At 38.5% G+C, this 14,331-nt stretch overlaps 1 protein-coding gene across 1 annotated transcript; it reads left to right on the top strand.

Moving 5' to 3' along the window:
* Positions 1–1,230: 1,230 nt before the first annotated feature.
* hsd3b7 (hydroxy-delta-5-steroid dehydrogenase, 3 beta- and steroid delta-isomerase) lies at positions 1,231–11,543 on the top strand. Its single transcript, XM_038705941.1, has 6 exons — positions 1,231–1,466; positions 3,404–3,559; positions 6,491–6,599; positions 8,479–8,578; positions 9,192–9,354; positions 10,641–11,543. The coding sequence occupies exons 1-6, from the start codon at positions 1,307–1,309 to the stop codon at positions 11,051–11,053; spliced, it is 1,101 nt and encodes a 366-aa protein (XP_038561869.1). The 5' UTR covers positions 1,231–1,306; the 3' UTR covers positions 11,054–11,543.
* Positions 11,544–14,331: the final 2,788 nt, after the last annotated feature.

Here is a 14,331-nt window from a genome sequence, read left to right on the forward strand (position 1 = left end):
AGGCTGACCTAGTGAAAATCAGCGGCCAGTCATTTACAATAATGCATGGACTGACAAAAACTAAAAAATGGCTTTCAGATGCTGCATGTTGGTTTTTTTTTATCTCTGAACATCGTGGACTTATAATAAGGTGAAATGTATGCTAATTAGAGACAATGCCAAATTGAGCTGAATCAATGCTATAGATGTATTACTGTATTTTATGTTGTATGTATGGCATCCCATATTTTTAAACCACAGGTGTTGTCTAAACACGATCTATGATGTACTAAAAATAGCAAATATTTGTTTTTTTAAAACTATATTTACATATACAAGTGCTTGAAAATCCAGCCATCACTTTGGCATATGTCATACAAGAGAGACAATAAAAAAAAACAGAATAGTCAAAATTGTCATGTTGATGTTTAAGGAGTGTTGACTGATTCACAATATCAACTCTTTCCTTGAGGAACATGCATTAAGAATTAAGTTGACGGTAGAAGCCATAGCCTTTTCAGCAATGCAGTGAATTAAATATTTTTTTCTCCATATCATGCTAGTTAAGATGATATGGAGAAACTAGTAAAGTTTTTACTAGTTAAAGTAAAGATGAAAAGAAATACAAAAGGTATTAGGTACATGTGTTTCTAGCAGTTGAGGCGTGGGCATATATCTGACAAACGGTGACAAATAATCATTCTTTCTTCCTACAGCTGACCTGTTCATTAATGGCTCTTAGCAGATATTTGCCATAGCCCATATGGTTTGCGGAACATGGTTTAAGAGTCACTGCCTCAAAGCCTGGGTGGGCACCCCTCCAATGGTCGCATCTGCATGTAGGGCCTAATCTTTATCACAACAAGAGGAGTGATTTAGTTGTAATATATTACAGAGAATATATTCTCTGGTGCGAACAATAGAAAAGATAACCCGATTAAATTGTGGCATTTGGAGTAGGATCTGCAAATACACTGCAAATGTAGTTTCAAGTACATACCAACCTCATGTGCACACCCACTATTATTAGATCCTTATCGCAGTAGATGTGTTAATAAATCCATAATAGCGCATTTATCCCAGTGAGTGCTGCTCAGTCTCACTTGCAAACACATAAAAAGATTTTTTTTTTATCATTTTAAAGTGTACTTTAAAGACGATGACTCACACACAAACCTTTGGTCACACATGCACGCACGCACGCACGCACGCACCCGCCCGCCCGCCCTCCTCTTCTTAATGCCTTGGCTTGCAGTGCGCAGCATATTCAAAGAGAGACGTGCAGAAACAGCAGGTCCACAGCTGTCGCTGCACCATATCCTACAGCATGTCTGAAAACCAGCGGGGTCTCGTATATCTGATCACCGGAGGTTCCGGATTTCTCGGCAAGCACCTACTGAGGCTTTTGCTGGAGAAGGAGGACGACCTGGAGGAGGTGCGGGTGTTTGACAAACATATTGACCCAAGTTTAAATGGAATCGGCACAGGTAAGACGAGCTGATGTTTCGACAATCGCTATAGCTTACTATGTTGTTTTCTGTTTAAAATACTTATACTGTTTCGGCAGCAGACACTTATATGGCCAGTCTTTACTTCAGTGTGGCGTTAATATGATCTATAGAGCTCTGGCTTTAAAACCTTTTCAGTTTCCGCTGTTAGGCTAACGTTATTTCAGATTGAAGAGTAATAGGCTACCGCAGTGTCTCATGAAAGATCCTCTACCATCTTGAAATCTCACAAAAAAAACATGAATGTTTTTTTTTATGGGGCTTGATGGAACTTTTCTTTTTACTCCGTACATGTTTGTAGTGTATGGTCAATATTTTTTAGTGTTCATCTACACAGTTTCTATTTACATATCTTTGTTAGGTATAATTGCAATATTTCTCTTTCAGTCCCATTATATGTAAAACTGTTTTACTGAGATAAATAGTCCTGCTGAATATTATATTTTGTATATCATGGAGTTACCTTATGGAGCTGGTAATTGAGGTGACGATTCCCTTCTCACCCATTTCTTCACTGAAAATTCTATAACCGATGAAGGGAAGTTTGTTTGACCATAGCCAGAAGTAACAAACACTTGCCAGCTGTTTGAATGAAACACCAGGGGTGTAAATGATATGTGTAATATCCCTAAATAAATAATGAGAGGAGGCAATTAAGTAGGTTACAAGTGGATTCTTTGTCACTGTGAGGCTGACATAGCCTGACATTCATTTTCCTCACATACCATGTGGTCACTGGGTCCATTTTCAGAGATGACAGCTGGGCTGTGAATCCAGGATAGCCAACTCCCCTACATTTCCTGTAGGATAAAGATGTTGTAACCTGTCCTTGTAAAATTTGGCTCCCCTTTTTATTTGGCAGCTGCGGGTGACAAGAAAAAGGGATGTAGGTGTGTTGTGTTTTCCGTGGAACCAGGCGTCACCTGGGGTGGTTCACATGCTATTTGTCTTTGATTCTTGGGAAAAAAACACACTAAGGAAATAAAGCAGTTAAGTAGGTTGTTTTCCCAGATGAGAAAGCATTTTATAAGAAGTGATATTCAACAGTAAGCCTTTTCCGTCATCACTGTCAGGAATGCACCCAACCAACCACAAAATAACGCCTCTATCCCACAATGGAAAAACCTTTGTTCAGCTTTCATCATTTATTGTCAGAGTGGACTGAGGCCCGTTGTTGATGCAGTGCAGTTTGGGCCCCTGAGAGATCAGCTACCAGTAACAGCAGAGCTCGGTCTCAGTAAAACCCATTATAGGCCTCACAGCCTGAGGAAAATGGGATGTCAACTTGTGTGTGTATGTGGTTAATGTTTAAGCTGATTTGAATTCATGAGAACATCTGTAATCAAACATATATCTGGAATTAGTAAAATTACAGATGGGAAAGCAAACTCCAGAAAGAGTGTCTGATTGGCAACAGACTCTGACTCGATGTTCAAAAGTCCAGTCCCTTTGCATGTCCACTATAGGACTCTGTCTTCACTTATCCATCAGCATTTGAAGAGGCAGGACCTTCATAAATCATGATTACACTAAACACTGGTGCCTAAAAGACAAACATCATAAAATCCTACCAAGAATTTGTCTAGTTTGAGGGAGGGTTTTGGTGTCATGATGATATATACCACAATTAACTGGGTTAGACAAAAACACAGTCTCTTGCCATTGGCTTTTTAATTTATAATTGTTTCTCAGTTGAATTTCCAGAATACTGACATTGTTGTTGTCGAAGTAAGGCACTGTTGTCGGTCAAATGAATCCAAAAGGGAGTTTTGCAAACTTTTGGTAAAATGAGTGTGTGTAAATTCTTGCCAGGGTTCTTTGTTATCTAGTTGCATGCCTTTGTAGAGGTAGTAGGAAAATAGGCCTGATCCAGGATTATGTGGCTTTGACTTTGTGTCTTCCTGTTTCTCCTTCAGAGCGGACAAAGGTGGTATGCATTCAAGGGGACATCACAGACTACAGCAGCGTGTTGGAGGCCTCCCGTGGGGTCGATGTGGTTATCCACACAGCCAGCTTGGTGGACGTTTGGCACAGAATCCCCGATACCATCATCTACTCTGTGAACGTCACAGGTGAGACTTCCAGGGAGTGGTGAATGATAACAAGAAAAAGGGGATAGGGAGGAAACATTAAAGAGTTATTCAGTTTTACTGTGGGAAACCAGAAAACAGAGGAAACCCACGCCTGCTTTGGATGATTTTCAAGGACTTGTGTTCACCAATGTTTTAAAAAATGGTGGCCATAATTAAGTTATGCTGAAAATTTAGACCATATCAATGATTATCATGTCATTATTATCATAGTCATGTTGTCTGTTTCTTGCGTCTTCTTGATATTCAATCCTGGATTAAGGGTTAGTTTTTATTGCATATTTTAATTGTTCACAAAACATTTTTTTTGTAAATGTAATGGTTCATTTAAAGAACTAATGCGTAGCAGAGCATAGTTGAACAGCCTACTTAACCCTATTAGTTTGGATTCCAGGGGTGAGTTGAAGTGTCACATGATTGTATAAATGCTGTTTGAGAAGGTTGTTATCAGCCGGACAAGAATTCAGCTCTTACGATTTTCTCTTTAAAGGGAAAATGCTGTGGCTTACTTGTATGAAAATGAATTTGTAGATTTCTGTGGCCATGAGCTTTATATGAGTAAGGCTGTAAGGCTGTAAGGCTAATTAGATCCAGACTGACGATACTGTTCGTATTAGTAGGGGTAAGTGATGAACAGCCTACATATTCAGTGTCTGTTTTTATTCTTGTGGATTGTGAGGCTGGAGCTAATGTCTGGCCTGAAAACGTCAGCAGTGACTTAAGTAGACAAATGATCTTTTTGTAATCTGTTAGTTGAGTCAGATATAGGCTTTTTAAATAGTACCCTATCTCCCAAAAACGGAGTACAACAGTCCTGTTACTGTTGCTTGACTTGAATGAATAACATCTGTCTGGAAGTTATTAATGTTCTGAAGTGTCAGCATTTCCTTAGCTAAAAATAATTTGAAGTTGTTCTATTTTCATGCACCTAATGCCATCAAACCTCCACAGAGTTGAAGTTTGACCAGCAGTGTGAGGAACTGAGGTTACTTGAAGTTACTTGATTCTGACCTCTGTATCACTTAATCGAAGAGGGCGGTTCAGTCTAGATTCCTCCAGTTGAGAAATATTTCAAGAATTTGATGTTATTTCCCCCTTATTGGTCTCAAAGAGATTCATGCCTCACCACTTCATGTTTCAGATTACTGTAAACTCCTCCTTCTTCACTCTCTTCTTCACAAAATCTCACTATTACAAACAGTGGCTGAATCCAAATCAGTCCATAATAAGCAAGATGAAACAATAATACACAAAATGGCTAGGTAGACAGGAACGCGAGGCAGGGACAAACACAGGCGACAGAGCATCTACAAGCTACAATAATCCGACACAGACTGAACAGATTACAGGCATTAAGTACTAGGGCAAACGAGCCAGGTGGGAACATAAAACAGGTGGATGATATCAAGGTAGACAACAGGACAGGAAGCAAAGCTAGACACAGATACAAGGAATGAACAGACACAAACTGTAATTTGACGCGAGACAAACACCTAAACATACCAAGACAAGAATGCAGAAATGCAGGACAAAACACACTGACAAGTGGACTAAACCCAAAAACAAACTAGGCGGAACAGTAAAAACACAAGGCATTAGACAGAAGATGCATCCTAGTGACTCTGACTTTTTCTCTAGCAGGTCACAGCTCATCTAGTGAAACATCTCACATTCACGTCCCCTTCAAGATGATGAATTGCAATCACTGTTTTGATCCCCTGACTTTTCATAAAGCTCCATCACCAGGTCACATTTTCAGTTTGTCTAATACTTTGGTTTATGACCTAGCTAATAACAATCCCATCATCCTCAGCTGCACTTGTTGTTTAGTGCTAATTAGCAAATGTTAGCATTGTCATTGTGAGCATGCTGAAAATTATCTTAAAGCACTGCTGTGCCTAGAAGAAGACATACTTTATTTAATCCCACAAGGGGAAACTCAGTGTCAGGCTCTGCAACTCTGGTCCAAGCTGGATTTGAACCAGCAACCCTCTCATTCCCAGGCTAATCCTTACGGACTGAGCTACTGCAGCTGGAGAACAACCACCAGCATGGCTGTAGATTCTTAATGTTTGCTTGGAAGTCACACAAAATTTTGTCATCTGATTTAGCAGGAAACAAATATAAATCAGTAAGATGTCAGACAAAGCCACACATTCATATAGTTTTGTATTATCCAAATTCTGTATAGGTGTGGATGTTTGTTTCTGTCTGGTTGAATAGCTTAAAATCTGTGGCATTATCTTTTTTTCCATGGTTGCTGCATGGTTAAAATAGTTACACAATGAATTATCACTCTTGAAACAGATTACATCACACTCATCTGGACTTTTTTTCATTCTCTGCTAAACAGGACCAGATGTAACTTGACTATGGACCGTGTCCCCTTGTCCTCTGTTCCCTTACTGACCCATTTTTTACCACAGGCAACTTGAAGTCTAAAAAGATCTTAAAAACTATTAAATATAATGGTAAAAGGTCTTCTTTCCCCCATTTGCAATGACCATATTTCTTTCCACCACATATCCACTATTGAGCTAATAGAGATCAGGTTTAAGTGATAATAACAGGAATCCCACTCTCAGCTAGAACACAGATCTCTTGATATCTTGTCTGTTTGTAAATTAATTCCTGTTCATCCTAGCCTTGCGTGTCCAATTGTAACTTCAAGACTTTTATCCTGTACAGTATGTTACCATGTATTTACTTTGTTTTTACTCACCTTTACAAAGGAGCATTTAAAACTTTCAGATTTGGCTGTCTCAACTCTGCAGAGTCTCTGACGAAATCCAGCTATGTCAAAAGCTATCATAGGGCTTTGAAAACAGATCTGTTACCCAACAGAATTCAGTGTGATCCATCCAATCTTAGCATCTTTCATCTCTTCCATGACAATGTTTTCTCTCTTCTCAGGAACAAAGAATGTAATCAGTGCCTGTGTGGAGTGTGGCATCCAGTGCCTGGTCTACACCAGCAGCATGGAAGTGATTGGTCCCAACATGAACAGAGACCATTTCATCAGGTAAAACTCAGATAATATCATTTTGTGTTTACTTGTTGAACTCTGTTCAATTTTATTCTGCTGAGCAAGGGGGCCAAGTATGCAAGTCCAAGTGTTTTTCCTCAACCAGCACAGATGTTTACACTTTATACTCACATTTTCAGAAATGCTTTAGCTCCTTCAGTTACGTTTCTGTGGTCACTATCTTGTATTGTTTCTCTCTTGAATGCACCATCATTGAAAACTGGAGGCCTATAAAGAAAAGATATCATCAGGTGGAGAAAAAAGTACAGAACACACAGTATCCAGTACCCTGGTAGTCTATTCAAGAGTGTTTTAAATCCGTTTAGATAAACACTATCTGGAATGAATAAGACATTGATTGGAAGGCGTTCTTCACAGTAATGTTTTGCATTGTGTCTGCAGCTAGCAACATGTCTGCAGTTTAAACACGCTTTACCAGTTGTCATGACAGTATGCAAAGTATAGGCCTGCAGCTAAGTGTCACTCATTAACTAAAACATAAATAAGCAAGTACAAGTGTCTATTTTTCAGTGAAATGTGAAATTGCAGATGCTACTGGTGCACTGTTGGAAAAACCTATAGGCATGGCATATTAGTAATTGTAATCATGGATGTACAAATTTACAATTTTCCACCTTTCCACCTAAGAAAGGCAGTAACTGCTGCACCAGTGGTCCGCTGTTGCAGACATTTAGAAGACTGGTGATTGTAAATATTGACTGTCTCCAGTGATGTCTGCATTATTTAGGGGAGCACATTGTTCTTCCCTGAATAATAGTGTGAACAACGACAAAAATAATCGTGCAAGGATAAAAACAACAGAGATGACAAACATTGTATTCATTCCTGATAGTGTGTCAACATGATTAATTCACAGGTCTCCAAGATCTGTGGTTTATTTAGTGGGGGTAAAGGGGACACTGTGATACTATTTACAGGCATAAATAGAAAGAGAAACCTACATACATAGAAAGAGAAACCAGATGAATAATAGTGGACTGGAAACCGGGACATAAACAATCTTGCAAAGGCAAAAACAGAGATGACAAACACTGTGTTCATGGTGTGAGTCAGAGTTTTGTGATTACTTCACAGTCTCTCTTTTAGTGTCTTTACATGTATTAGTCCATTTACCACAAATACTTTACATTCATATTATTAACTAATTTGAAATACAATTTTATATATTTGCCCATCAAAAAGGCAATGTTTGACAGACTGATCTGATTATGTAACTATTTATGGAATTACTAGAAAGAGGTCAAATTTAAAGGTATGCTGTAAAACATGGTTAGCTGTGTGGTAAATGAAAATATACATGATTAGTACTACCTGAATTAAAATATGTAAAAACGGTGGTATGATCCTTTACAAAGGGTAAAAGATGTTGATCAAAAGCAGGAGATAAAAAGTTCATAATAATTTTTAATGGCAAACTTCCAGCATCCATCCGTCATGAGCGAGGGTCATAACATTCCTCCACATGGGGTGTGTGTGTGTGTGTGTGTGTGTGTGTCTGGGTTTGCACATACATAGCCACAGCTGTAGCTCAGAACCAAATTTGACTTTCTCTGTGCTCACGTCACAAGGTTATTTCACACAGTGTAAGGTTTTGCCCAGGCATTTCAAATTACAGGTTTTTTTAATTAGTTGAGATGAAAACTGAAAAAAGTATGCAAGGAGACAGAACACATACACCTAGAGTTTGATTTAATCTTATTTTCTGTTTTCCCTCTCTCTCTGCAAGTTTTCTCTCTGAGCTACACTTTATTTGACCTCATCTAAACACATTCCTCTCATACATGTGGCAAGGTCAAAAAACACCATGTACTTATTTTCTCCTGCGTCCCCTGACAGTTTGACTCTTTCTCTACAGGGGCAATGAGGACACACCTTACCTTGTGAAACACACTATGGCTTATCCTAAGAGCAAGTCAAAGGCAGAGAAAATCGTGCTTGAAGCTAATGGCACCAAGGTACTTTATGTTTTACAATATTAATTTCACACACAAATGGTTATTGTTTCTTGTGTTTTCCTTGTTGAAGAAAATTCTTTAAGCTCGTATTTGTGCATTTACATTCTTCAGAGTGGTAACATTTTTCGAGCCAAATCACACTGAGGGAGGTTTATTAAAGTACATTTTACAGGCACACCGAGAAAACTAAAAAAGCAAACAACAGTGTTGAAATAATAATCATAAAACCATAATGATGCAGTGGAATTCAAGAAAGTTGCAGATGCAGAATAGAATACATGTTTATTGGCATCCAGAAGTGTGTATTATTGTTTATTACTGAGTACAATGTTGCTGAATTTTAGATTCTATAGTGTAATATCTTAACCTCATCTTAAGCTTTAGACTGGGTAACACAATCTCAAAGCTGTAGATGTTTGTTTTGTAACTGTTGTTTGCTTGGTTGGACTCCAGCCTGAGAAAAATTGTATGAGGGAATTTCTTGTTCAACTTAACCACAAAATGCCAGATCATCCATTTCTGTGTCCTTGCTGTGGTGTAGATCTGTAAAAATCTACCCTTTCACTCCTCTGTATTTCCTAACACACAAATCCTGGTTTTGTGTCCTGTGCAGGTAAATGGTGGAAAGTGTTTATACACATGCTCTCTGAGGCCGACAGGGATCTATGGCGAGGGGCACGACATAATTAAGGCTTTCTACAAGCTGGCTGTACAAAGAGGAGGCTTGGTCATCGGGGGTGTCCCAGACCACATTGAACACGGACGAGTCTATGCAGGTAAAATTACTTTTTTTGTTAGTCATGACCTTAACTTGAAAGACGCGTCTGATCCCAATGTAGCCTGAGAATCTCAACCAAACCTTTTGTTGTATCTTTAACTCACACATAAACCAAACTGCAAAGGAGATCATGACAGTGGTTCCATGATGAAACCATGATGACTTGTGTTCACGCCAGAAGTAAAAGCAGAAGTACAGTTGTCATGCAAAGCTACTTCCTCTGTGATAATTAAAAACTCAGCTGCTCTCTTAAGCTGACTCTTCAACAACTGCTTAAATACATTTCCTGCCAGATGTGATGACGTTTTTATATCAGGCACAACATGCTGTTTTGTTGTTCAGTCACCTGTTGCTTATGACCAAATCAGTATTAACCAATACTGCATTTAAGCATGAGCCAGCATATATTGGTGGCTTGTGGGATAACAGATGCTCCATTTCTGTAGCATCTGTTAAGGGTGCTAACTTAACAGATGTTACATAACTGTTGTGCCCAATTATATTCTTCAGGACTTAACAAGACTTACAATACTCCACATTTGATAAACCTTAACTGTTGTAACCGCTGACGTTAAAGATGATGTCAGTGTGATTTGGTCAGAGTTGTGAAACAACTAAAGCACGTTTACTCAAAGGTTATAATTACACACAACTTTGATGACAGGGTAATACTGTTTTTTTTTTTGTTTTTACACCATTAGATTTATCTGACAACACTAGTTGAAGTGGAGCTCATTATTTTATATTCAACATTGGTTAATGGCATAAAACACTGCTGCTATTGGGGAAACCTGTTTTTCCTCCAAAACGTTAACTTTTCAGAAACTCTGGAAAAGAATGTCTTGATTTAACTTGACAGAATTAGACAATATATTTTTTTAATTATCTGAACATGTAGCAGAGTTCAAATCAAATATTGTGTCCATCTATCTATAATGAAAATCCCCAAATTTGGGGATATGAAATGAACATATACCCAATCCATGTTAATTCATCAATACTTGGCACTGACGGGAATCAATTTACAGACTGACTACTTTTAATCTTACCTAAAAGTAGTTATATTTTAAATCTACCTCTCAGCTTCATACAATATTTGATATGTCATAAATTCTGTTTCTAAAAACAAATGTTAATGTTAACAACTTTGTAAAACAAAAGTTCCAAAGAGGTGAGCTCAAGGAATCATACATTTTACTGCTTAAGTATTTCCACTAAGGTAAATGTTTTGAGTATCTCTTCCCTCATTCAATCTGGTATTCACCCACTTGTTTGTGTTGCTAGGCAATGTGGCCTGGATGCATATACTTGCAGCCCGAGCCCTGAGAGAGCGCCCACAGACAGTCAGAGGTGAAGCTTTCTTCTGCTACGATGACTCACCCTACAAGAGCTACGAGGATTTCAACATGGTGTTTCTCTCCAAATTTAACTTCCGAAGAGTCCGCATGCCTTCACTGCTGATCTGGTTCTTGGCTATGGTTAATGATCTGCTCCGTTGGATACTGAGCCCTGTGTACAATTACACGCCGTTGCTGAATCGTTACACCTTGGCCGTTGCCAGTACCTCCTTCACTGTCTGCACAGACAAAGCCATGCGTCACTTCCAATACCGCCCTCTGTACAACTGGGATCAGTGTCGAGCCCTCACACAGAAATGGGTCGACACACTCCCTCTGGATAACGCCAAAGACTCCTAACGTGACCTCAACTGCTGCAACACTCATCAGAAGCTGCTATGTAGACATGCAGAACTCCACATAGATGTTTAAAGAGTAATCTGCTATCAAAGAATCATTTGTCATTTTACAATACAGGTTTGCACAATGTAAGTTGTAATGCACACAGAATATATATAAATATACAAATATTTAAATTTATAATAGAATAAAATTAATAAAGCAATATATAATCTTTATTTACATTTTTACATATGCACCCAGAAAGCAATAATTCTGTAATGCATTTACATTTAGTGTTTGAAGCTTTGTAATTTAAAAAGAAGGAGAAACAGAAGAAGCACATACGTTAACAGTCTTAAGTTTATTTAATTTACAAGCATTAACTACATACATAAACACATAATATATGTTGCATAATTTAAAAATGTGTAAATTTTTCTAACAACATTATAACATATCATGCATTTTACATTTGTCATTTTTAATAAAGATAATTTAATGTATTCTACATGGTTTTGCATGTTTTTGTACTTGATTAACATTACAGGGATGGGCTTAATTTTCTTGTTTTTCTTTCCATAACTGATCTTATATTACATATATAATTTATTTATATGGTGCCAACTGTGCACTATTTGTCATACATGTTTGTGCCAATAAGTTATCTCATTGCACTTTTTATACATGATATTATTAACAGAGACCCAACAATTCCCAACATGAGCAAACACTTGGCGACAGAGGAAAGAAAAACCTCTCTCTAAGGAGGTAGAGAAAACTTGAACTGAACCGTGACTCAGGCGGCCACCTACTCGACCACTTGGGGGAGAGGGAGCGAAAGAGAGGGACTGAGAGAAAGAGAGAGAGAGATAGCAGGGTGGGGGAGCAGACAACACAATATCCACACATAAAATACAAACACTAATGATAGTAGTGGTAGAGATCAAAAATGAATAATGGTATTGATAATTATAGTAATGTTGATGATAATAATATAGCTAGTAATAATAATTGTAGCAAAGAATGTCGGGCAGGAACATGAGGCAGTAGGCAACTTGTAACCACAGTTCCAGACTCCAGAGCTCCAGAGCCAGAAACACCTGCAGATAATGATAGGAGGAAAGAGGGACAAGAAAGCACAAAACTGCAATAAAGGGAAGAAGTGGAGTTAGTAACATGTAATAATGGGATACGGTTACATATAGATGGAGAGAGAGAGAGGAGCCCAGTGCATCAGGGGAAGTCCCCCAGCAGTCTAGATTTATGGCAGCATAACTAAGGGATGTTCAGGAGTCATCTGAGCCAGCTCTAACTATAAGCTTCATGAAAGAGGAAAGTCTTAAGCCTACTCTTAAATTTGGATATGGTGTCTGCCTCCTGAACCCACAGGAGAGAAGCTTGATAACTGAAGGCTCTGGCTCCCATTCTACTTTTGGAGACTCTCAGTGCAGAGAAGCTAAAGCAGGAGAAACATGATCTCTTTAACAGATTCTTGCCAGTACACGCGCCGCAGCATTCTGGATCAGCTGGAGAGTCTTAAGGGACTTATTCAAGCAACCCGATAGCAAAGAGTTGCAGTAATCCAGCATGGAAATTTTTATGCGTCATTCTGACGGATGTCAAGGAAGGATGTGCTTGATTTTTGCAATATCACGTAGGTGAAAAACAAACGAGTGTCCTGAGCAAAGATAACTCCAAGATTCCTCACTATGCTGCTGGAGGCCAGGGCAATGGCCTCTAGATTAACTCTATCTTTAGATAATGTGTCTCGGAGGTGTTTGGGCCCCAGTACAATAACTTCAGTTTTATCTGATCAGAAAATTGCAGGTCATCCAGGTTTTAACATCCTGAAGGCACACTTGAAGTTCAGCCAAATGATTGGTTTCATCCGGCTTGATTGATAGCTATAATTGGAGTCCAATCATCTGCATAACAATGAAAGTTTATGGAGTGTTTCCTGATAATATTGCCAAAAAGAAGCATATATAAAGTGAACAGGATTGGTCCCAGTGCAGATCCTTGTGTGAACTTTTTAACTTTGGTGTGCATAGAGGATTCATCATTAACAAACTGAGATCTGATAAATATTAGGAAGGCTGAGTGCAAAAGCAGGGAAACAGAGGTGTGGACCCAAATGCAGATATTAAACAAGGCAGGAACACTTTGCAGGTTTATTTTAATGATAACAGTAACTTATAGTATGTCTAGAAGACAAGCAGGGTAATTAGTTACAGGTGAGACACATTAGGAATCTAGTCAGACAGAAAAAAAGCTAGACAAGAACACCAAACACCAATGATTGCAAAATAAAACAGGACGTATAGGTACTGACAATACACAAGGAAATGTGAAACCAAATACAACAGAGAACAAGGAACCACTGATCAACTAACCAATCCTAAACAAGAACACAGAGGCAAAGAGTAAAACAGGAATGGACATTAACAAAATAACATCGCGAACCCAAGAGCATGACAATAAATAGGACTTAAACCGGCTTAGAGCTTATTCATTTTCCCTTCTCTGTAATAGGATGTGATGGTCAATGGTATAGAATGCAGCACTAAGATCTAACCAGACAAGTACAGTACAGAGACAAGTCCTCCTGATGCAATTACATGGTCATTTTTCACCAGTGGTCTCTGTGCTATGATGCACGTTAAATCCTCTCTGAAAATCCTCAAATAAATGTAGGCTATGTTTATTTGAGGATTTCTATGTTTATAAACTATGTTATGTAGAAAGTCACACAGCTGTTTTTTTGGCGACTGCTTTCTCAAGGATCTTAGAGAGAAAGGGAAGGTTAGATATAGGTCTATAGTTGGCTAAAATCCCTGGACCAAAAGTGGGCTTTTTTAGAAGGTGTGTAATTACAGCTACTTTAAATGAGTGTGATTCGTAGCCTGTCAGCAAAGACAGATTGATCATATATGGTAAAGCTAACTAAAAGTAAAACTTGTTTAACCAGCCTAGTTGGGATGGGGATTGAGAGACCGAGAGGTTGATGGCTTGGATGAAGAAACAAGGTTCCTGAGTTTGAAGATAAATCGGTACCAGTTGAGGGCAGGACGTGATTACTTCTGTCTCTATAAATAAGAATTAAATCATTAAAGAATCTCATGAAGTTGTTACTACTAGGTATACATGGCTCATTAGAGCTGTGACTCTCTGTCAGCCTAGCTACAGTGCTGAAAAGAAACCTGGGTTTGTTCCTTTACGCTGCTTTGGCATTACAGAGGGCCTTTCTATAAGTTTACAGATTAATAAATAAGATTCTTCCAGATTGGTGGAATACT

Source organism: Micropterus salmoides, unplaced genomic scaffold (genome assembly GCF_014851395.1).
Source record: "Micropterus salmoides isolate LMB-PRFRI ecotype aquatic unplaced genomic scaffold, ASM1485139v1 Ms_hic_scaffold_10, whole genome shotgun sequence".
NCBI lineage: Eukaryota > Metazoa > Chordata > Actinopteri > Centrarchiformes > Centrarchidae > Micropterus > Micropterus salmoides.